At 36.0% G+C, this 26,041-nt stretch overlaps 1 protein-coding gene across 8 annotated transcripts in view; it reads left to right on the top strand.

Annotated features, from left to right (window-relative positions):
* The window catches only part of SENP7 (SUMO specific peptidase 7), a 197,867-nt gene that overhangs the window by 152,372 nt on the left and 19,454 nt on the right, over positions 1-26,041 (top strand). For all 8 annotated transcript variants that reach the window (XM_021933988.2, XM_021933986.2, XM_021933985.2 and 5 more), the window contains 5 exons: positions 587-733; positions 11,201-11,234; positions 14,518-14,697; positions 18,249-18,517; positions 20,431-20,564. In XM_021933988.2, the coding sequence (XP_021789680.1) occupies positions 587-733; positions 11,201-11,234; positions 14,518-14,697; positions 18,249-18,517; positions 20,431-20,564 (764 nt within the window). The remainder of the gene's footprint in view (positions 1-586; positions 734-11,200; positions 11,235-14,517; positions 14,698-18,248; positions 18,518-20,430; positions 20,565-26,041) is intronic.

Here is a 26,041-nt window from a genome sequence, read left to right as displayed (position 1 = left end):
TACAGTAGCAAGAACATTATTTTGGTTAATGGAAACAGTTTTTATGGTTGAAGTGACACTGGACCTGGAGAGAGAAACCTGCATTTGAATCTTTGTTTTGCTTCTTACAAATCGCATGATTTTGGGCAGGTCGCTTAACCAATCTAAACATCTGTTAACTTTATTTATGAAATGGAAAACTGAAAAACCTGCCTATAGGGTGGTTGTGGGGATTAAAAGAGATCATATATTTAAAAACTCATTTTAAACAAAAGTACAATATATGTTTAAAACTTGCTTCTGTCAAGTTAAAAATGAATAAAACCTATTAGAGACTATTGAATGTGAAACCATGGCTTTTGATACAGAGGAGTATATATTTCTGGAATTAATTTTGCATTCAGCTATTTAGTGTAATTTTCTCAAAGGTAAGTCGTATTTTTTCAGAAAAAAAATCTAGATAACTATTTCTTCACAGTAAGAGCAGTATAAAATTCTTCAAAAATTTACTAATAGTAATTTAAAGAGGAATTTGATGGTGAAAGTCGTTTTCAGTATTTATATAATACTTAGAGTTATATGCATTTTATGATTTATTCCTTGTTAGATGTCATCTGAATTATGCCCATATAATCCTGTCATGGAAAACATTTCCAGTATTATGCCTAGTAATGAGATGGATCTACAACTGGATTTTATATTTACTTCTGTTTATATTGGTAAAATTAAAGGAGCTTCTAAAGGTTGTGTTACAGTAAGTATATTTTCTTTAATTTTCTTTTAGTTTTGGATCTTGGACAAGGCATTTTAATTTTTTTCCTTTTTTTTTCCTTAGGACAAATAAGAATAAAGATTTATTTTATATGGGACACTATGGATATGTTGAAAGTCATTATACCTAATTTGAAATGTGTCTTTAATTCTCCCCTCCTAACATCCCACCTAGTGTGACTACTCTAATGAAAATCATGTATGGAAAAAATCACATTTATTGATAATCTTTGGTTTCTAAAAGTTATCTGACGGTAAAGTGAAATTTTTTTCCAGGTATAGTTTGGAACATAAAGAAGAAATCTCATTTTGTCTGTTTAATCAGTTGTAAAATGACTTCTCCAAATTTCTAAATTAAGGATGTCCAGGAACTAATGCTACTCTGTTTTTCTAATTAAAAAAAAAAAATACTCCTCCTCACCTACCGTATATGAAAGTGAGACTGGATTCTACTTGGTTCTTTCTCTATTTTTTTTTTTTTTTTTTTGTCGGGGGTACAGAGTCTCATTCTTTTTCGCGGGCAGTGGCGCCCTCCACTGATCTTGGCTCACTGCAACCTCCACCTTCTGGATTCAAGCGATTCTTGTGCCTCAGCCTCCCGAGTAGCCAGGACTACAGGTGCGTGGCACCACACCTGGCTGATTTTTATATTTTTTGGTAGAGACGGAGCTTCACCATGTTTGCCAAGCCGGTCTTGAACTCTTGGCCTCAAGTGATCCGCCCACCTCAGCCTCCCAAAGTGCTGGGATTACAGGCATGAGCCACTGTGCTCAGCCAGTTCTCTATATTTTCTTACATTTTCTACCTTTTAAAATCCTAATCATCTTTTAAAGCTTCTCTGATCTACTGACTCTTCCAGGAAACTTTCCCTGATCCCTCGTTTTCAGACAGAATTAACTTCGCCCTTTGCTGTACACTTGTAACACTTCATTTGTACTTCTAAGATTTATTCTGTGTGTTTTATAATTACTTATATTCTTGTATAAACTTCTCCATTAACCTTTTAAGCTTCTTATGGTGAAGAGCCACAGTTTTAGTTCCTTTTATACCTTCCATATATCTACTTAAATGTTTGTCGAAATGACTGTGTCAGATTTAGTAACTCAGGCATTTTTTATAGCAGTTTCATTAATATTTCACTGTGTTAGGGATAGGGCAGAGAATATAAAAATGCTAAGATATGGTTTCTGCTTTCAGGGAACTTTTAATCCAATGGAAGCGACAGACACATATTTACTTTATATTATGGTAAAATGTAAAACAGAAGTATGTACAAGAAGGGTGCATATGGCAATGGATATCTATCAATGTCTGTAGGAATCAGGAAAGGCTTCACAGAGAAAACAGCACATTAATAAGACATGAAGTACCTGTTGTTTACTTGATAGCCATGCAGACAAAGACCTAATCCTAAATTCTGGAAACTGCAAATAATAGTAGTTTGTGATGTAGTCAACATTGCTTTGAAAGCTCAAGAATGAATTGATTTAAAATTAATATTTTTTTGGCCACTGGTTTTTACTGATTTGGGCATGTCTGGGGTGATTTTGCAATTCTTTTTCTTTAAGGAATGTTATTCATTTTTCGGGATTTTCTCTCCTATTTTACTTTATTATTTTAATTCAGGCTTACCCAGTTATTTCTGTTGAATTCTTTGTGATGGCAAAAAGTTGGATAATCTAAATATGTGAGAGTAATTAGCCAGCGGGGAGGAAAATCCAATATAAGTATTCAACAGTGGACTTTCTATTAATTAATGTATTAATTATTATTACACAGTCAGGTGGGCATGTTATGCTCAAAAACCAAATCAAGCAAAAAACCACAAACAGATTAGTCAAGGAACAATATTACAAACACATATAATCTTGCCTATTTAGAGACAGCTGCCACTCACTGTATAGTATATATCATTGCATATTTTTCATACATATATAGATACATTAAAACAAAGGGATATTACATAATATGTACTATTTTGTCACTTACCATAATTTCATTAATTTAATTCTTCCACTTATTTTGGGATATTTGGGTTGTCTTTAAAAATTTTTAATTGTTGGTCATTTCAAATTGTCCCAATATTTTACTATTACAAATAGTAGGGGACTGCAAATATTCAAGAAGTGTTGTAAAGTGGTCCTAAAAATTAATTGTCAGAAGTCCTGGCCAGGGCCATCAGGCAAGAGAAAGAAATAAAGTATGTTCAAATTGGAGGAGAGGAAGTCAAACTATCCCTGTTTGCAGATGAGAATGATTCTATGTCTGGATTCTATATATATATATTTATATATATTTTTTCTAGATAATAGGATCTCTGCCCAAAAGCTCCTTCAGCTGATAAACAACTTCAGCAAAGTTTCAGGACACAAAATCAATGTACAAAAATCACTAGCATTAATGACTTTTCCATATTCTTTATGTTTGTGCAACTTTTCTCAAGGGTAATAGCTTTCCTGTGAAATAAGGTGTAAGCACTGATTAAAAGTTTTGCCACATTCTTCACACTTGTAGGAGTTTTACCAGTATGAATTATCTTACCTACAATCTACAATCAAGTGTGGCAACCATATAAAGGCTTTGTCACATTTTGTACATTTCACTAGGGTTTCACACTAGTATAATTTTTTTTTTTTTAATGTATTGACAAGTTGGAGGTGTTGGTAAAAGCACCGTCACATCTTTCAGGTTTGTAGGGTTCCTCTTCAGCATATATTATCACCATGTCTCTTAAGAATTGAGAACTTATGACTAGGCATGGTGGCTCATGCCTGTGATCCCAGCACTTTAGGAGACTGAGGCGAGTAGATCATCTGAGGTCAGGAGTTCAAGACTAGCATGGCCAAGAAGGTGAAACCCCATCTCTCCTAAAAACACAAAAATTAGCCAGGTGTGGTGGTGGGCACCTGCAATCCCAGCTACTTGGAAGGCCGAGGCAGGAGAATGGCTTGAACTCAGGAGGCGGAGGTTGCAGTGAGCCGAAATCACACCATTGCACCCCAGTTTGGGTGATAAGAGCAAAACTCTGTCTCAAAAAAAAAAAAAAAAAAAGAATTGAGAACTTGTTGTAGGCTTTGCCATGTTCTTTACACTTGTAGAGTTTCTGTCCAGTATGAATTATGTGTAATAAGGGTTGAGAACTTCTTTAAAAAGCTTTGTCACATTCTTTATATTTGTAGGGTTTATGTTCCATATAAATTCTCATATTTAGTAAGAGTTGAGGGCTGGTTAAAGGTTTTCCCACCTTCATCACATTTATAGGGTTTCTCTCCAATGTAAATTATCTTATGCTTATTAAGCGTTGAGGAACATTTAAAAGATTTGCCACGTTATTTACTATGTAGGGTTCCTGTCCAATATGAATTCTTTTATGTTTATTAAGGGCTGAGGACCGGTTAAAAGCTTTGCCACATTCTTCACATTTGTAAGGTTTCTCTCCAGGATAAGTTCTCTTACATTTACTGAGGCTTGACTAAACCAAGTGAAAGTTTTGCCACATTGATCACATTTGTAGGGTATATCTCCAGTATGAATTATCTTATGTATAGTAGGGTTTGAGGAACAGTTAAAAGCTTTGCCACATTCTTCACATTTGTAGGGTTTCTCTCCAGTATGAATTATATCATGTTAAATAAGGATTGAGGATGAAATGAAGGCTTTGCCACATTTATCATACTTGTATAGTTTCTTTCCAGTATGAATTTTCTTATGTGAACAAAGGGTTCAGGGGTGATTAAAAGCTTTGCCACATTCTCTACATCTGTCGGGTTTCTCTCCAGTATGAATTACCCTTTTTTTTTTTTTTTTTTTTTTTGAGACGGAGTCTTGCTCTGTTGCCCAGGCTGGAGTGCAGTGGTACGGTCTTGGCTCACTGCAAGCTCTGCCTCCCGGGTTCACGCCATTCTCCTGCCTCAGCCGCCTGAGTAGCTGGGACTACAGGCGCCCGACACCATGCCCAGCTGATTTTTTTTATTTTTAGTACAGACGGGGTTTCACCGTGTTAGCCAGGATGGCCTCGATCTCCTGACCTCGTGATCCACCTGCTTCAGCCTCCCAAAGTGCTGGGATTACAGGCATGAGCCACCGCACCCGGCCTCCAGTATGAATTATCTTACATGTAGTAAGGTTAGAGGGCAGCTTAAAGGCTTTGCCAGATTCTTCACATCTGTAACGTTTCTCTCCAGTATGAATTTTCTTATGTGTAGTAAGGGTTGAGGACTGGTTAAAAGCTTTGCCACATCCTTTACATTTAAAAGTCCCCCCCCCCCGCCGCCAGTGTGTCTTGTCTTATATCTGTTTGAATTTGAAAATTTATGAAAGACTTTCACATACTTATCACATTGAAATATTTTTCTCTAGGTAGTTGTCAAACATTGGTTAAGTCCATTATAACCGCTTTTGTGCACCTTATGTAAACTCATCCACACTTTTACAGCCTTTTTTTTAACTGCAAATTGTCATGTCCACATTTTTCATATCTTCTCAATATCACTTTTTGGAAAGAATCTTTTATGCTCTTCTCTGGCCAAAGGTCTTGGACAAAATGAGAACATGTAACTGGGGGTTTGGCAATCGTCTTATGTCTCTTCGTAGTCAAAGGCTTTTTCCTTTGCTCCAGACAGGTGATCAGGTCTGGCTTAGAGACAACAATACCAAGGAAGAACAGGTTTCTGTAGTTCTCTAACATCACATCCCTATATAAATTCCACTGTGCAGTGTCCAGGCTATGCCACTTCTCGAGGTGGCTCATGCCTGTAATCCCGGCACTTTGGGAGGCCAAGGTGGGTGGATCACCTGAGGTCAGGAGTTCGAGACCCGCCTGGCCAACATGGTGAAACCTTGTCTCTACTGAGAATGCAAGCATTGACTGGGCGTGGTGGGGCATGCCTGTTGTCCCAGCTACTCGGGAGGCTGAGGCAGGAGAATCACTTGAACCCAGGAGGCGGAGGTTGCAGTGAGTCGAGATCGCACCGTTGCACTCCAGCCTGGGCGACAGAGCAAAACTCTGTCTCAAAAAAAGAAAGAAAAAGAAGATTCATAGTTAATAAAAGCATTAAAAGTGCAATTACTGTCAAAAATTCTTTCAGAAAATATAAGCCTTTAAAGTGAAGAAGAGTGTTTATTCTGAAGGCAACCATTACAAATATAAAGGGGGTTGTAGTACCTTTACTTGTATCACAGATCTTATTGCACACATTTTGTACTAGAGGAAAACCCTAAAGCAGTTGCTCAAGCTTTGTTCAACATCAGGGAATTTATATTGGAGAAGAGTCCTGCAAATGTAATGAATTTGGAAACGCTTTTTTTTTTTTTTTTCAAAAATTACAGCTTAGAAAACACCAGAGAGTTTATACTAACAAATATTTTTGCAGATGCAATAAATATGAAAAAATATTTAATTCAAAATTGATTCTATGTAAATATCAAAGAATTTAAAGTAGAGTAACTAAGGTACTGACACTTCACACATTACACTAAATCAGAGTGTTGAGTATAAAAACTAACCTACAACTAAAGTTGTTAGATAAATTATTTGTATATAACTTTAAAGGGAGTAGATTTTTTGAAGCATTGTAATGACATTGAAAGTATACTTGTTTCCTTGAAAAAATTTTTTTGAAAAGTGAGTAATGATGTAATACAGCTTTCAAATTACTTTATGCTATTATTTTATTCCTATTGTATTCACATGTGAAAGCGTGTGATCAATTGTTGCTGCATTAGAGATATTAGAGATTCTTTTTTGTTAGTTGGGCATTATTTATGACCTGTTCTATGAAAGAATAAGGACATTAAAATGTAAGATGCATGATGAAAATGTAAGTGGAGAGGCTCTTTGTAGTTAACTTATGTTAAGTATTGTATAAGGTAGGTGTTCAGAGTAATCCTTGTCAACATTACAGTGAGAGGAATAAATGATTAATTATAGTTAAAAGTATATTCAAATAAATTAATATATTATTTTACTAATTGTACTTTTATGTAATAAAATTCAGTACATTAAAAAAAAATCACTAGCACTCCTATACACCAACAGCAACAAAGCCAAAAGCCAAATCAGGAACACAATCCCATTCACAGTTGCCACAAAATGAATAAAATACCTATGAATACAGCTAACCAGGGAGGTGAGAGAGCTCTACAATGAGAACTGCAAAACACTGCTCAGAGAAATCAGATGACACAAGCAAATGGAGAAACATTCTATGTTCATGGATAGGAAAAATCAATATAATTGAAATGACCATCCTGCCCAAAGCAGTTTATAGATTCAGTGCTATTCCTATCAAATTATCAATGACATTCTTCATAGAAATATGAAAAACTATTTTAAAATTCATATGGAACCAAAAAAAAGAGGCCTGATTGCCAAGGGAATCCTAAGCAAAAGGAACAAAGCTGGAGACATCATGTTACCCAACTTCAAACTATGCTATAGGACTACAGTAACCAAAACAGTATGGTACTGGTACAAAAACAGACACATAGGTCGATGGAACAGAATATAGAGCCTGGAAATAAAGCTGCACACCTATGACCATCTGATCTTTGGCAAAGCAGACAAAAACAAGCAATGGGGAAAGCACTCACTATTCAACAAATGGTTCTCAGATAACTGGCTAGCCATATGCAAAAGACTGAAGCTGGACCCCTTCCTTATATCATACACAAAAATCAGCTCAAGATGGATTAGAGACTTAAATGTAAAACCCAAAACTATAAAAACCCTGGAAGACAACCTAGGCAATATCATTCTCAGTATAGGCACAGGCAAATATTTCATAACGAGGATGTCAAAATCACAACAAAAACAAAAATTGACAAATGGGATCTAGTTAAACTAAAGAACTTCTACACAGCAAAAGAGACTATCATGGCACATGTATACATATGTAACCTGCACATTGTGCACATGTACCCTAGAACTTAAAGTATAATAAAAAAATGAAAAAAAGGAGAAACTATCAACAGAGTAAACAGACAACCTACAGAATGGGAGGAAATATTTGCAAAGTAGGCATCTGACAAAGGTCTAATATCTAGCATCTATAAGCAAATTAAATTTACAGTAAAAAAACAACCCTATGAAAAAATGGATAAGGGACGTGAGCAGACACTTTTCCAAAGATATACATGTGGCCAAGAAACAGATGAAAAAAAGCTCAGTATCATTGATCATTAGAGAAATCCGAATCAAAACCACAGTGAAATACCATCTCATACCAGTCAGAATGGCTATTGTTAAAAAGTCAATAACAGATGATGGTGAGGTTGCAGAAAAAAGGGAGGACTTACACGTTGTTGGTAGGAGTGCAAATTAGTTCAATCATTGTGGACTGTAATGTGGCGATTCCTCAAAGAGCTAAAAACAGAATTGCCATTCAACCCCGCAATCCCATTACTGGTATTATGCCCAGACAAATATAAGTCATTCTACCATAAAGACATATGCATGTGAATTGCAGCACTATTCATAATAGGAAACACATGGAATCAACCTAAGTGCCTATCAATGACAGATTGGATAAAGAAAATGTAGTGCATATATGCAGCTAAAAAAAGAATAAGATCATGTCTTTTCCAGGAATGTGGATAGAGCTGGAGGCCATTATCCTTAGCAAACTAACATAGGAACAGACAACCAAATACCGCATATTCTCAGTTATAAGTGGGAGCTAAATGATGAAAACTCATGGACACAAAGAAGAGAGTAACAGAGTCTGGAGCCTACTTGAAGGTGGGAGGAGGGAGAAGAGCAGAAAAAATAACTATCGAGTACTAGGCTTAATACCTGGGCTACAAAACAGTCTGTACAACAAACCCCTGTGACACAGGTTTACATGTATAACAGACCTGTACATGTACCCCTGAACCTAAAATAAAAGTTAAAAAATTTTATTTATGTTTGCTGGAACATTTCTTAGATTAAAAACTTAAATGTTTAATTATGGGAAAGTGATTTAGTAAATCAAAGTAAATATATGCATGCAAACAAAAGTTGAGAAGAATTCTACAAAAATTAAGACAGTTATGATGGAGAGAACATAAGCAATTAAATTTTTTTTTTAAGTATAATGAATAACCTAAAAAAGGGAAAAAGGTAAAATTTCAGGTTTTTATGTATATTCTTTTTCAGACAGTTCAGGATGCACTGTAACAGAAATTAAAGAACTTTTTTTTTTCTTTTTTGGTGGATAAAGATATAGATAATTAAATTCATTTATTCTCCATACATTCAGTGACCACCTTAGAATTATTGTAGATACTGGAGACACTGTTCTCACTCTCACAGTAGTTACAATTTAGCTGAATTAGAAAAATACTTATGGCTGGAAATTATTACATAAATTAGAGACATGTTCCTATAGTTAGACACTTAAGTTGTTGTTTTTAGTGTAGCAAATGCTGCAATAAATGTAAACATTGTCTTTCTTAAAAATCTTTGTTGTTAGTATGAGAAATTATGTAATACTATATTCAGATAACTGTAGTAGCTATTGTAAGAAATTATAAAATAGCTTTTATTATTAGCTTTATTCTTAAGTTTAAACAAAGTTGGTATGATTTCAGAGAACTAGGTTTACCTTACTGCCACAAAATTTTTCTTATTTTTAAATCCAGGAGTTAAGTCTGCTTGGAGCAGGGTTTTAACTCTGCAGAGGTAACCTGTTAGTCATTATTTAGAGATATAAATGAATATCAGATCCTTGCCAAGTAGAAAAGTTTGTTAGCTCCCGAGCACTTGATGGGGAAAAGTGAGAGAATAGTGTAGTAAGTAGCGGATGGGGACATACAGATGCACGACTTCTACTTTATAATTTGGAAGTCATGGCTGTGCAAATTCTGAAAGACAAATACTGCTTCTGTTTATTTTTTAGTACTAATGATTTACGTTTGCCAAGATATATTTTATAGGATTAAAGACCCTGTGAAATATGCCAGAAAGAGTTTGGAAAGGGACAGTATACATTAAATATGGTGGCAGTTATGTGAAAGTAACAATAATTAGATTTTGATTAAATTATATAACATTCTTGATCAGATGCTAGTGTCTAATGATAACAGCTCCCCTTGATTAAGGGTCTTACTAAAGCTGGAAGAAGTTCGGTAAGTTACCTAAGTTTACATACTTATTACTTGTGTAAGTGGTAGAGACAACAGAGGCAGGATTTTAATTCCAAGCTCAGCTTTTAGCTAATTATGATCTATTTTGTTTTAGTGGCTGACTTACCTTATGAAATATAGGGTTTTATATTTGTGAAAGTACAAGATGAAATAATTTTTAAATTGGAAAATAAATGGAGTAAAAATAAACCTGTGGTTTCACTGAACATTATTTGATACTTATATGGAGCTCACTTTCCAAGAACATTTTGATTTTGTTTTGTGCTCACAGACCATACCTGATTTGATCAACAAAGTGTATTGAACAACAACAAAACTTAACCAAAGAATAAATAAATAGGCACAAATTCATTTGACATTAATGGAAAAACAAAAAAGCAGATAGTACATGGAAGATTTGGCTAGGTGCTCCACAACGCTATTATAAAAGCAACTCTTAAGGAAGTCAGATACCTACAAAAGGTACCTAGAGAAAATAAGTGTCCTGGGACAGAAGGAGTAGAAAGAGCAAGAACCTCAGTTGGAAGGGAATTCATAACATGAAACAAAGAAAGATGAATGCTAGGAATGCGGACGGTGGTGGTGCCCACCTAAAAGTCATCCAGGAAAGAGGGTGTTCTGGCTTAGGGACTTAATTTACGTTACCATTTTGACAGGTGGATCACTGTTGTGAATGAAGTTGGATCTATGACTTTTGTAGCCATTTCATGTTAAACAACTGATTTTTCTAGTTCTGCTTTTATGTGGTAAAAGCAGCTTTTAAAATTATAATTGATAGTTTTGGTACAGAAACAGAATGCTCACATCAGGTGGGACACAAGCCTTTGGACAATTTTAATTTCTCGTTATAAATAATATAGTATGTTGGCGTTTTGGTTTGTTTAGCAGTTTCTTGTGAGTTTGGTTAGTGTGAGTTCATCACCCAAGGAATCATCATCAGCTGCTGAGTCAGCAAAGCCAAAAATCAAACTCTGTTTTATGGAATATTTATATTTACCAGAGTCACTGCTACTTAGAGGTCTCTTGGTAGTTTCTTCTGGGCTTTATCTTAGTGTTTACATTTTCAGAAAATATTTTGAAAAATATATTTATTAGTCTTACTGGTTTTTGTAAATTAGCATATTGAGAATTAAAGTACATGGGGTTCTTAAAACTTCCATAAAACTAAGTCTTTGTAATGAAATATTTTATTGGCTTATTGATAAAAAGGCTTGAACACTTATAGTGTAGACTTTGAATATGTACTTGTGATTTGAAAAAAAAAATTGAATAGTAACACATTTTGAGTGATCATTCATTGTTTGCCTTTTAATTTTTTCTTCAGATCACAAAAAAATATATTAAGATCCCATTTCAAGGTAAGTTATTCTCTTATGACCTTGTCTTTTTACTATAGTTCTTAGTATAAATTTAAGTAAAACTAAGTTTAATATTTTTTTACCTTAATATTTTTTAGCAATTCCAAATGGAGTAAAAATGTTTTATAATAAACTTGCTCTGAAAATAGTATGCTATTGTTTTAATGACTGTAAATCAAACAATATTAAAGGATTCATGGTGATTTCTTGGGATTAACAGAAATACAGTTTTGATAGATAACAAGAATATTTTGGTATATATAAAAATGGGTAACAGTAACTATAAGAAAAGAAGCATAAGGAAAATGTTTAATATTGCACACAAACATGTAAAATATTTTTGCATACAGGGCAAGAGAATTTTATACAATTGCATATCTGAGTAAGGGAAAGTAGACTGGAAAATGTACCTGTAACTTATAGAGACTCACACCATTTTCTCATTCTCTTCCCAACTGAAAACCTTTCAGAATAAATTATGACACTAAGAAAACCAGTAAACAATAGAGGATAATCCTTTTGTATAATGAATTATAAAAAGAACAAGGAAGAAAAACACACAAACGGCACAGATAGGAATTAGAGAAGAGGAGGCTTCTGTTCCATGATTGGAGATGCTATCAGAATAGCTTTAGTTGGATTAGTTGGATTTAGTTGGATTCCACAGATACTTTATGTACAGAATCCAAAACTATGTAATGATAATTGTTCTAATAATTTGATTGCTTACTATATCTTAATTATTAAGAATATAAAAGGCACAGAATAAGTATATCGATAGTCCTAACTAGGAAATACCAATAAATTATTAAGGAATAATGTAATATTTGTTCTGTAGAAGATACAAAAAAAGTCATATGATTTTAAAAGGGGATAATAATTTCAGAAAAGATAGCACTACAATTTATAGTTAAAGGCCTGGGTAACAGAGAGAGCTACCTCTCAAATTCTTGTGATACAAACATCAAAAATGATATTTTAGATTTTCATAGTTAATATTTATAATATTGCTTTCTTGTTTTATAACTTTTCTATTGCATATAATTTTTAAAAGACAAATTTTATTGTAAATTGTGGAAAAATACTCTCTTCAGTGGTAATAGGTTTATAATTTTATAATGGAAGAAGAAAATATTAGTCTTCTTCCTCAAATCCTGTCCAAGTTCCCATAAATCTTTTTAAAACAAAGCATATGTATAAAAGGTTTTTGTAGGTGGGAACCTGAGGGTCTAAATGTTTCCTCTTTTTCTATGCGGCTGCAGAAAAAATTGATTTATCCATATTTATATTAGGTCTTAATTATGTTTGGCTGTTAGTAACAATGGCATAAAGAAAATGTTTTATTTTTGCTTCACATAGAAGAAATCCAGAAGTAATCTGAACTGATGTGACGTTTCCTTCATCATCGGGGGGCACATGACCCTGACACATGAGTTGCATTTTTCTATTCTGTCATTCCTGACACATGACTTGCATCCTCAAGTTTGTCTCATGGCCATTATTGTAGCCCATACTCCATCATCGTGTTGGTATTTTAGACAGAAAGCAGTAGAAAGGGGAAAACCGTAAACGGAGCACATGCTACCAATCTCTAGCCCTTTTAAGGAGACTTCTTGGATGTCCATGCTACATAACCTTTTCTGCTTACATTTTATTAGCCAGCTAGTCATGACCACACACCCATTTGTAAAGGAAGCTAGGAAATAGAGTTTTCCAAACTGTGTATCTTGAAAATTAGGGTTCGTTACTGAGGAAGAAGAAGAAATGGAAAAGTAGGTAGGCAACTCCCACTTTCAGTATCTGCTATACACCTGTAACAGAATAAACCATATATTGGGGCAGACTTGGTAATGAGGTATACATTTTTCTCATGATGGTGTTAAATTCCTTTTTTTAAAAGATAATCTTTTAAAGTTGTCTTTCTATGGAAAATTTAGCTTTCATTCTAAACACCAAGAGCAATTAGATTAGTAATAGTTGTGTAGATTTCACAGAAATAGTATCAAATGTACCTGTGGGGCTGTGAGCTTCATGAGAAAGAAATGCTGAGTAGTATTCTGAGGGCTCTCATCCTGGTTTTGATTTAAGCTTTGCTGCCAGTTTTTACTGACGGTTTTCAGAATGGAAGAGTTACAGTATGAAGAATAGAATGACTGGCTTGGGAACATTAAGATGACTGGTAAATACTCATCATGGAAAGATTTTCATATTAAAATATGTTCATATGAATCACGGGGTTGGAGTGGGCTGTAAAACTGAGATCTGCTGATTCAGTAGATGTAAGGTGGGGCCTGATACTCTGCATTTCTAACAGTCTTCCAGATGATGCTGATACTAATGTCACAAGCTCAGCTTAGACTACTCTTTGAGTAGCAAAGTTCCAGGAAATAATGCTGGGAGGAATACTAAGAGGTTTGTTTCAACTAGGTGCCCATCTTGGGTTTATGCTTAACTGATATTTATATTCCAGTTCAGTTGCTTGCTGTCTTGCAGTTGAACTAGGTGACCTTCAGGACTTCTTTAAATCATTTTTTTTTTTAATGTTTCTTTGAATTAAAGAGTAAAAGTCCTCAGAGGAGATTCCTTTAGCTCCCTAACAGGGAGAAAGACTAAATTTAGAATGATCATCTAGAAGTTTCGAGAAATAAGACCTGGAGGAATTTTAAAAGAAATGTCTCCTTAGACCATTCAGAACCTCTTAATTTTCTTGAGACTCTTTCGATAGTGGCTCATCTGTATAGTGGAATGCAAATGCCTTAGGAGAAGAAAGATGGGCAGAAATTGGCCTATGATGGCACTTGTAATCTTGGTTTATGTAGTATTGACCAATATAGAAAGGATGGAAATACATAATTTTCTGAGTTATGCTGTGCTTAGTTTTCTGCATTGATGGACTTTTTTTTTTTCCTTTTTGCTAATGATTATCAGAATTCTTGGAGAGCATTCTCTCCAGACAGTTTTTATGCTATGAATATTTAATCTCAAATTTTCCCTCTCTGGTTATAACTGAAATCATGTAGTGTGAGGGACTAAATCTCTAATTGTCATTTAATAATTATTTAGCCCTTCCTAATTGTAACGTGATTTTTTTTTTACCTTAATAACACTGCTTGGGGCATTTTAGCTAAGGTTAGCAAAGTGCACTGGAAATATATTTTTGAAAAAACTTCTATATGATTCTTTTTTAAAAAAATGTAATATATTAACAAGTGTCATATAATGTTTAAGTAGTATATTCTTAAATGGATTAATTTTTAAAATTATTATCTTTTATTTCTTTCAGTGTCGCTGAATGAGATTTCATTGCTAGTGGATACCACACATTTAAAGCGGTTTGGGTTATGGAAAAGTAAGGATGATAATCACAGTAAAAGGAGTCATGCTATTCTTTTCTTCTGGGTCTCTTCGGGTTATCTTCAAGAGATTCAGACCCAATTAGAACACTCTGTATTAAGCCAGCAATGTGAGTATAAAATGATTTCTAAATTTCAGGATAACTTGAAATTGTCCTATAAATAGTTTTTTCTAAAATAATTTAATAGAATGTTATTTCAGTGAATTGAAATTGATTTTATTTAGTTAAAATAATTTTGTTTCTTAATTTTAGGATAGATTATTTAATTCACGTAATTTCTCCTTATAGTTGTATTCAACCAATTGAAATTCTCATCTAAAATAAAAAGAATAGCTTAAAAAATCTTAAATATTGTTTACCTTGAAAATTGTAAGTTCTTAAAAAAGGAATGCCTTATCTTTTAATCATTTGTCATCTTTGACTACCTTCCTTCCTTCTTTACTTTTCATCTGAGACAGTCTTACTCTGTTGCCTGGGCTACAGTGCAGTGGTATGTTCATAGCTCCCCATGACCTCAAACTCCTGGGCTCATGTGATCCTCCCACCTTAGCCTCCCAAGTAGCCGGGACTACAGGGGTGCAGCACCATGCCTGGCAATTTCTGTTCTTCTTTCTTCCTTCTTTCTTCCTCCTCCTTCCTCCCTCCCTCCCTTCTCCCTCCGTCCTTCCTCATTTCCCTCCCTCCTCCTCCTTTTTTTAAAAAGGATTGAAATCTTTTATTTAAAAAAAATTTTTTTATTTCCATAGGTTTTTGGGAAACAGGTGGTATTTGATTACATAAGTTCTTTAGTGGTAATTTGTGAGATATTAGTACACCCATAACCTGAACAGTATACACTGAACCTAGTTTGTAGTCTTTTATCCCTCACCCCCTTCCCACCCTTTCCCCCTGAGTCCCCAAAGCCTATTGTATCATTTTTATGCCTTTGCATCGTCATAGCTTAGCTCCCACTTATGAGTGATAACATGGGCTGATTGGTTTTCCATTCCTGAGTTATTTCACTTAGAATAATAGTCTCCAGTCCTATCCAGGTTGCAGTGAATGCCATTAATTCATTCCTTTTTATGGCCGAGTAGTATCCCATCATATATAAGTACCACAGTTTCTTTGTCCACTCATTGATCAATGGGCATTTGGGCTGGTTCCACATTTTTGCACTTGTAAATTGTGCTGCTATAAACGTGTGTGCAAGTATCTTTTTTGTATATTGACTTCCTTTCCTCTGGGTAGAAACCCAGTAGTGGGATTGCTGGATCAAATAGTAGTTCTACTTTTAGTTCTTTAAGGAATCTCCACACTCTTCCATAGTGGGTGTACTAGTTTACATTCCCACCAGCAGTGTAAAAGTGTTCCCTTTTCACCGTATCCACACTAACTTCTCTTATTTTTTTCATTCTTTGATAATGACCATTCTTGTGGGAGTAAGGTGGTATTGCATTGTGGTTTTGATTTGCATTTCTCTGATCATTAGTGATGTTGAGCATTTTTTCATGTTTATTAGCCATTTGTGTGTCTTCTTTTGAGAATTGTCAATTCATGTCGTTAGCCCACTTTTTGATGGGTTTGTTTTTTTCTTGCTAATTTGTTTGAGTTCCTTGTAGATTCTGAATATTAGTCCTTTGTTGGATGTATAGATTGTGAACATTTTTTCCCATTCTGTGGGTTGTCTGTTTACTCTGCTGACTGTTCTTTTTGCCATGCAAAAGCTCTTTAGTTAAGTCCCACCTATTTATGCGTTTGCTTTTGGGTTCTTGGTCATGAAATCTTTGCCTAAGCCAATGTCTAGAAGGGTTTTTCCAATGTTATCTTCTAGAGTTTTTATAGTTCCATGTCTTAGATTTAAGTCTTTGATCCATTTTGAGTTGATTTTTGTATAAGGTGAGAGATGAGGCTCTAGTTTCATTCTCCTACGTGTGGCTTGCCAATTACCCGGCACCATTTGTCAAGTAAGGTGTCCTTTCCCCACTTTGTTTTTGTTTGCTTTGTTGGAGCATTCAAATCTGTAAAGGGGAAGTCAAACTGTCACTGTTTCAGGATACAGAATTAATGTACACAAATCAGTAGCTCTGCTATACACCAACAGCCACCAAGTTGAGAATCAAATCAAGAACTCAACCCATTTTACAAGAGCTGCAAAAAATAAAAATAAAATACTTAGGAATATAGCTAGCCAAGGAGCAATATAGCTTACTTCTACAAGGCAAACTACAAAACACTGCTGAAAGAAATCATAGACAACACAAACAAATGGAAACACATCCCATGCTCATGGATGGGTAGAATCAATATTGTGAAAATGACCATACTGCCAAAAGCAATCTACAAATTCAGTGCAATTCCCATCAAAATACCACCATCATACTTCACAGAACTAGAAAAAAAAATCCTCAAATTCATATAGAACCAAAAAAGAGCTTGCATAGCCAAAGCAAGACAAAGCAAAAAGAACAAATCTGGAGGCATCAGATTACCTGATTTCAAACTATACTATAAGGCCATGATCACCAAAACAGTGTGATACTGGTATAAAAATAGGCAAATAAACCAATGAAACAGAATAGAGAACCCAGAAATAAGCCCAAATTCTTTCTTTCTTCTCCTTTTTTTTTTTTTCTTTCTCTTTTTCCAAGGATGGGCTCTTGATATGTTCCTCAGGCTGGTCTCAAACTCCTGGCTTCAAGCTCTCCTCCTGCCTTGGCCTCCCAAAGTTTTAATATTATAAGTGTAAGCCACCGTGCCTGGCCAACTACCTTTCTTATGAGTTTCTTGCCCTTGATCATAATGAACTCTGACAGAATTAGCAGCAAAGTTAAATAAAATATGAAAGTCTTTGCCTTCAGTCTTTTCTTTAGTTCCTAAAAAGTGAAATTCACTTTACTTATGTATATATTATTCCTTTAAGATTCAGTTGAATACTTTCCCATATGCACCTATAACACTTATCTACATAATATATATACATCTTGAGATATTTTTCAACTTTGTTTAGTCTCAAACTCCTAAAGGAGTTGGGTTTAGAACTAAATCAATCAAATTTAGTAAGGTTCTTTCTTACCTGTTTGATCCCTCTACCTTTTCCTACTCTCCTGCACAGTAAAGATGTTAAGTAGTGAACTAAATTTTATAACTTTCAAATTTGTTATTTTCCTGTCCTAATTACTTGTAGTAGGAAAATTCATGATTAAATAGCAGAGAAGGTGGGGAAAATAGAAACAGCCATTTATAAGCATTATCTGGGTAGAGAATGTCTTTTGAGGTCACCATTGAAATGACTGAGGAGAAAATGTAGGAGGTGTTTAATTGGAATACTTTTCTAGTTGATAGAATTGATTCATAAAGGAGGCTAGAGAAAAATAATATTCATTCATTCATTCATATATTAACAAATGTTTACTATTACTAAATGTCAGGCACTGCAGGTATAGCAATCAGTACTATTGTGACATTTTAGTGCAGTAGAACAAGAGTCCACCAATTGTGAGTTTTGATTCTGGATTACTAATGGCCTGCTTTTGGGATATTAATTTGCCTTGATTATTACCTAAAATACAAAATACTTGGGGTTATATTCCAACCTTACTATTATTAATAATTAAATTACTTTTATTATAATCCTCTTGAAAAATACTATTAATACAAATTATTTTTTCCTTTTGTAGCAAAATCTAGTGAATTCATTTTCCTTGAACTACACAATCCTGTTTCACAAAGAGAAGAATTGAAGCTGAAAGATATTATGACGGAAATAAGTATAATCAGTGGAGAATTAGAACTTTCTTATCCATTGTCTTGGGTTCAGGCATTTCCTTTGTTTCAGAACCTCTCTTCAAAAGAAAGTTCTTTTATTCATTATTACTGTGCTTCAACTTACTCTTTCCCTGCTGGTGTTGCTGTTGCTGAAGAAATGAAGCTGAAATCAGTATCTCAGGTTAGCATGTCATTAATATAATCGGCAGAGAAGGGGGAGGTTCAGAAGGGTTTATTCATTGATATTTATGCATTGATATTAGGCTGCTTTCAAATGCTAAATTTTGTGAAAAGGGCACAGGAACCAACCCAAAAGAGCTCCCGTTGCCAATGCTGGAACAATTTGTTAAACAAAATCAGTAAGGACAGCATGGGATTATAACCAAATAAAAAATAAATATGCATCTATATTTATATAAATAGCTGAGTTAGTAAATGAATGAATAAATAATACACGGTGGATACGGGACAATTATATCTTAGAAAAAATCCAATTAATAAATGAAAAGGAATAAGGGAAATATAAAACCACCAGTAGAACACTTGTTTGTGATTATTGCAGTCAAAGTCCACTGACAGATGCTAAATTTAATGAGTAAAAATTTAAGTAGAAACAAAATATATGCATAATCTCAAAGTCTCTAGCATAAAATATGTATTAATTATGAAAAGAAAAGTAGTAACTTTGCAGTGGAGAAACCTTGTAGACATCACTTTAACCAAGTTATCAAAATGGACATCACCAATAATAAGACATATTGACATAACACACCCCTTCATATCATGCACTGAGAAGTACCACATCACTTCTGCAGTATTCTTTCCAATAATATGTAATCTCAGTAGAGAAAAATGAGACAAATCCAGTTACAAAATAATTGACCAGTACTCTTTAGAAGTATCAAGGTCGGCCGGATGCAGTGGCTTACACCTGTAGTCCCAGCACTTTGGGAGGCCGAGGCGGGTGGATCACGAAATCAAGAGATCAAGACCATCCTGGCCAACATGGTGAAACCCTGTCTCTACTAAAAATTCAAAAATTAGCTGGGTGTGGTGGCACGCGCCTATAACCTCAGCAACTGGGAGGGCTGAGGCAGGAGAATCGCTTGAACCCAGGAGGTGGAGGTTGCAGTGAGCGAGATTGTGCCACTGCACTCCAGCCTGGTGACAGAGCGAGACTCTGTCTAAAAAAAAAAAAGTATCAAGGTCAGGAAAAACAAGAAAAGACTAAGGAATTGTAGGATCCTGTAACAGAAAAAGGATATTAATGGAAAAGTGAAATCAAAATGAAATCTGTAGTTTAGTTAATACTATTATGCCAGTGTTAATTTTTTAGTTTTGGTCATTGTATTATGGTTGTATATGATGAGATTAGGGGAATTTAGGCAAGGTTGATTTCTTTCAACTCTTTTGTAAGGCTAAAATTATCTTGAAAACAATAGTAAGTTTTAAAATGCTATGTTTATTTTTATAGGCGGTTGGTAATATACATGTAGCTTGTATATCTCTGCCAAATAGTTCTAGAAAGGAAATAATTTATTAAGAAGCTATGGCATACTCATCTACACACCTGTGCACATGCATGCACATACACAGGTTTGGCCAGAGGCTAATCTTTTATTCAAAAGGCCTTTAGAAAGCCACATTAGTGTTAAAGTATAAGACTTCATCTCTATGTATAATGTCAACATTTTGCATCCTAATTATATTGTATGTATTTATATATTTTCCATTTAATGGAATTACATTATTATAAATGTAGCTTCTTTTAAATTTTATTTCCTCATATTCATTACATTTTTTGATCATTTTGAACTGCAAAATTGTTATATTCTTCTTTAATTCTGTAGTCCATATCTGTAAACAGTACTTCAAGTTAATCTTTCACCATTGTTTATACAATATCTTTTCATCACAAGTATTATTTTAGTTTGGTTATATCTATAGAAAATCTAAAAGTATAGATATGACTCATAGGGATTTTTAAAGTCACATTTTCTCTTACAGTAGACTTGTAAGAGAAGTCTTTGTTTTGACTTTGTTCTTTTGAAAGTTACGATGTTTGAGACCATTTTCCTTGCCACTTTCTGCCAGCCCTCAAACACAGATGCAGCCAAGCCTACTTACACCTTCCTGCAGAAGCAAAGTAGTGGTTGCTACTCCCTTTCTATTACATCTAATCCAGATGAAGAATGGCGAGAAGTCAGGCACACTGGACCTGTTCAGAAGTATGTACTGTCATAGCATGTTTGTAATAGATGGGCATATTAGTAGTTTTTATTCGTGTTGCTGCTTTTCAGTAGTTTAACTTTTGAAATGTTTTAAGTTTTACTTTCATGCTGATAGTAATGGAAATAGGGGTTTTTTAAAAAGAAATTATGAGGAAGTTAAAAAATGTATTAAGAAAACAATAGGTGCCATTTTACTTACTTTTATGTCAGTAAGACATAAATGGCAGCCAAAGTGTCGTATTTGGTAAGATTAAAGTGTTTATTAAAAATATTTGAGGATTAAGGGCAAGATGGCCGAATAGGAACAGCTCCAGTCTCCAACTCCCAGCGCGAGCGACACAGAAGACCGGTGATTTCTGCATTTTCAACTGAGGTACTGGGTTCATCTCACTGGGGAGTGCCGGACGATCGGTGCTGGTCAGCTGCTGCAGCCTGACCAGCGAGAGCTGAAGCAGGGCGAGGCATTGCCTCACCTGGGAAGCACAAGGGGGAAGGGAATCCCTTTTCCTAGCCAGGGGAACTGAGACACACAACACCTGGAAAATCGGGTAACTCCCACCCCAATACTGCGCTTTAAGCAAACAGGCACACCAGGAGATCATATCCCACACCTGGCCGGGAGGGTCCCACACCCACGGAGCCTCCCTCATTGCTAGCACAGCAGTCTGTGATCTACCGGCAAGGCAGCAGCGAGGCTGGGGGAGGGGCGCCCGCCATTGCTGAGGCTTAAGTAGGTAAACAAAGCTGCTGGGAAGCTCCAACTGGGTGGAGCTCACAGCAGCTCAAGGAAACCTGCCTGTCTCTGTAGACTCCACCTCTGGGGACAGGGCACAGCTACACAACAACAACAACAACAACAACAAAGCAGCAGAAAACTCTGCAGACGCAAACGACTCTGTCTGACAGCTTTGAAGAGAGCAGTGGATCTCCCAACACGGAGGCTGAGATCTGAGAACGGACAGACTGCCTGCTCAAGTGGGTCCCTGACCCCTGAGTAGCCTAACTGGGAGACATCCCCCACTAGGGGCAGTCTGACACCCCACACCTCACAGGGTGGAGTACACCCCTGAGAGGAAGCTTCCAAAGCAAGAATCAGACAGGTACACTCACTGTTCAGAAATATTCTATCTTCTGCAGCCTCTGCTGCTGATACCCAGGCAAACAGGGTCTGGAGTGGACCTCAAGCAATCTCCAACAGACCTACAGCTGAGGGTCCTGACTGTTAGAAGGAAAACTATCAAACAGGAAGGACACCTACACCAAAACCCCATCAGTACATCACCATCATCAAAGACCAGAGGCAGATAAAACCACAAAGATGGGGAAAAAGCAGGGCAGAAAAGCTGGAAATTCAAAAAATAAGAGCGCATCTCCCCCGGCAAAGGAGCGGCTCATTGCCAGCAACGGATCAAAGCTGGACGGAGAATGACTTTGATGAGATGAGAGAAGAAGGCTTCAGTCCATCAAATTTCTCAGAGCTAAAGGAGGAATTACGTACCCAGCGCAAAGAAACTAAAAATCTTGAAAAAAAAGTGGAAGAATTGATGGCTAGAGTAATTAATGCAGAGAAGGTCATAAACAAAATGAAAGAGATGAAAACCATGACACGAGAAATACGTGACAAATGCATAAGCTTCAGTAACCGACTCGATCAACTGGAAGAAAGAGTATCAGCGATTGAGGATCAAATGAATGAAATGAAGCGAGAAGAGAAACCAAAAGAAAAAAGAAGAAAAAGAAATGAACAAAGCCTGCAAGAAGTATGGGATTATGTAAAAAGACCAAATCTACGTCTGATTGGGGTGCCTGAAAGTGAGGGGGAAAATGGAACCAAGTTGAAAAACACTCTTCAGGATATCATCCAGGAGAACTTCCCCAACCTAGTAGGGCAGGCCAACATTCAAATCCAGGAAATACAGAGAACGCCACAAAGATACTCCTCGAGAAGAGCAACTCCAAGACACATAATTGCCAGATTCACCAAAGTTGAAATGAAGGAAAAAATCTTAAGGGCAGCCAGAGAGAAAGGTCGGGTTACCCACAAAGGGAAGCCCATCAGACTCACAGCAGATCTCTCGGCAGAAACTCTCCAAGTCAGAAGAGAGTGGGGGCCAATATTCAACATTCTTAAAGAAAAGAATTTTAAACCCAGAATTTCATATCCAGCCAAACTAAGTTTCATAAGTGAAGGAGAAATAAAATCCTTTACAGATAAGCAAATGCTTAGAGATTTTGTCACCACTAGGCCTGCCTTACAAGAGACCCTGAAGGAAGCACTCAACATGGAAAGGAACAACCGGTACCAGCCATTGCAAAAACATGCCAAAATGTAAAGACCATCGAGGCTAGGAAGAAACTGCATCAACTAACGAGCAAAATAACCAGTTAATATCATAATGGCAGGATCAAGTTCACACATAACAATCTTAACCTTAAATGTAAATGGACTAAATGCTCCAATGAAAAGACACAGACTGGCAAACTGGATAAAGAGTCAAGACCCATCAGTCTGCTGTATTCAGGAGACCCATCTCACACGCAGAGACATACATAGGCTCAAAATAAAGGGATGGAGGAAGATTTACCAAGCAAATGGAGAACAAAAAAAAGCAGGGGTTGCAATCCTAGTCTCTGATAAAACAGACTTTAAACCATCAAAGATCAAAAGAGACAAAGAAGGCCATTACATAATGGTCAAGGGATCAATTCAACAGGAAGAGCTAACTATCCTAAATATATATGCACCCAATACAGGAGCACCCAGATTCATAAAGCAAGTCCTTAGAGACTTACAAAGAGACTTAGACTCCCATACAATAATAATGGGAGACTTCAACACTCCACTGTCAACATTAGACAGATCAACGAGACAGAAAGTTAACAAGGATGTCCAGGAATTGAACTCATCTCTGCAGCAAGCAGACCTAATAGACATCTATAGAACTCTCCACCCCAAATCAACAGAATATACATTCTTCTCAGCACCACATCGTACTTACTCCAAAATTGACCATATAATTGGAAGTAAAGCACTCCTCAGCAAATGTACAAGAACAGAAATTATAACAAACTGTCTCTCAGACCACAGTGCAATCAAACTAGAACTCAGGACTAAGAAACTCAATCAAAACCGCTCAACTACATGGAAACTGAACAACCTGCTCCTGAATGACTACTGGGTACATAACGAAATGAAGGCAGAAATAAAGATGTTCTTTGAAACCAATGAGAACAAAGATACAACATACCAGAATCTCTGGGACACATTTAAAGCAGTGTGTAGAGGGAAATTTATAGCACTAAATGCCCACAAGAGAAAGCAGGAAAGATCAAAAATTGACACTCTAACATCGCAATTAAAAGAACTAGAGAAGCAAGAGCAAACACATTCGAAAGCTAGCAGAAGGCAAGAAATAACTAAGATCAGAGCAGAACTGAAGGAGATAGAGACACAAAAAACCCTCCAAAAAAATCAATGAATCCAGGAGTTGGTTTTTTGAAAAGATCAACAAAATTGACAGACCACTAGCAAGACTAATAAAGAAGAAAAGAGAGAAGAATCAAATCGACGCAATTAAAAATGATAAAGGGGATATCACCACCGACCCCACAGAAATACAAACTACCATCAGAGAATACTATAAACACCTCTACGCAAATAAACTGGAAAACCTAGAAGAAATGGATAATTTCCTGGACACTTACACTCTTCCAAGACTAAACCAGGAAGAAGTTGAATCCCTGAATAGACCAATAGCAGGCTCTGAAATTGAGGCAATAATTAATAGCCTACCAACCAAAAAAAGGCCAGGACCAGATGGATTCACAGCTGAATTCTATCAGAGGTACAAGGAGGAGCTGGTACCATTCCTTCTGAAACTATTCCAATCAATAGAAAAAGAGGGAATCCTCCCTAACTCATTTTATGAGGCCAACATCATCCTGATACCAAAGCCTGGCAGAGACACAACAAAAAAAGAGAATTTTAGACCAATATCCCTGATGAACATCGATGCAAAAATCCTCAATAAAATACTGGCAAACCGGATTCAGCAACACATCAGAAAGCTTATCCACCATGATCAAGTGGGCTTCATCCCGGGGATGCAAGGCTGGTTCAACATTCGCAAATCAATAAACATAATCCAGCATATAAACAGAACCAAAGACAAGAACCACATGATTATCTCAATAGATGCAGAAAAGGCTTTTGACAAAATTCAACAGCCCTTCATGCTAAAAATGCTCAATAAATTCGGTATTGATGGAACGTACCTCAAAATAATAAGAGCTATTTATGACAAACCCACAGCCAATATCATACTGAATGGGCAAAAACTGGAAAAATTCCCTTTGAAAACTGGCACAAGACAGGGATGCCCTCTCTCACCACTCCTATTCAACATAGTGTTGGAAGTTCTGGCTAGGGCAATTAGGCAAGAGAAAGAAATCAAGGGTATTCAGTTAGGAAAAGAAGAAGTCAAATTGTCCCTGTTTGCAGATGACATGATTGTATATTTAGAAAACCCCATTGTCTCAGCCCCAAATCTCCTTAAGCTGATAAGCAACTTCAGCAAAGTCTCAGGATACAAAATTAATGTGCAAAAATCACAAGCATTCTTATACACCAGTAACAGACAAACAGAGAGCCAAATCAGGAATGAACTTCCATTCACAGTTGCTTCAAAGAGAATAAAATACCTAGGAATCCAACTTACAAGGGATGTAAAGGACCTCTTCAAGGAGAACTACAAACCACTGCTCAGTGAAATAAAAGAGGACACAAACAAATGGAAGAACATACCATGCTCATGGATAGGAAGAATCAATATCATGAAAATGGCCATACTGCCCAAGGTAATTTATAGATTCAATGCCATCCCCATCAAGCTACCAATGAGTTTCTTCACAGAATTGGAAAAAACTGCTTTAAAGTTCATATGGAACCAAAAAAGAGCCCGCATCTCCAAGACAATCCTAAGTCAAAAGAACAAAGCTGGAGGCATCACGCTACCTGACTTCAAACTATACTACAAGGCTACAGTAACCAAAACAGCATGGTACTGGTACCAAAACAGAGATATAGACCAATGGAACAGAACAGAGTCCTCAGAAATAATACCACACATCTACAGCCATCTGATCTTTGACAAACCTGAGAGAAACAAGAAATGGGGAAAGGATTCCCTATTTAATAAATGGTGCTGGGAAAATTGGCTAGCCATAAGTAGAAAGCTGAAACTGGATCCTTTCCTTACTCCTTATACGAAAATTAATTCAAGATGGATTAGAGACTTAAATGTTAGACCTAATACCATAAAAATCCTAGAGGAAAACCTAGGTAGTACCATTCAGGACATAGGCATGGGCAAAGACTTCATGTCTAAAACACCAAAAGCAACGGCAGCAAAAGCCAAAATTGACAAATGGGATCTCATTAAACTAAAGAGCTTCTGCACAGCAAAAGAAACTAC

The sequence above is a fragment of the Papio anubis genome, chromosome 2 (genome assembly GCF_008728515.1).
Source record: "Papio anubis isolate 15944 chromosome 2, Panubis1.0, whole genome shotgun sequence".
In the NCBI taxonomy this organism is placed as follows: Eukaryota; Metazoa; Chordata; class Mammalia; order Primates; family Cercopithecidae; genus Papio; species Papio anubis.
Note: the sequence above shows the minus strand (reverse complement) of the source record. Positions and strands in the feature narration are given on the sequence as shown.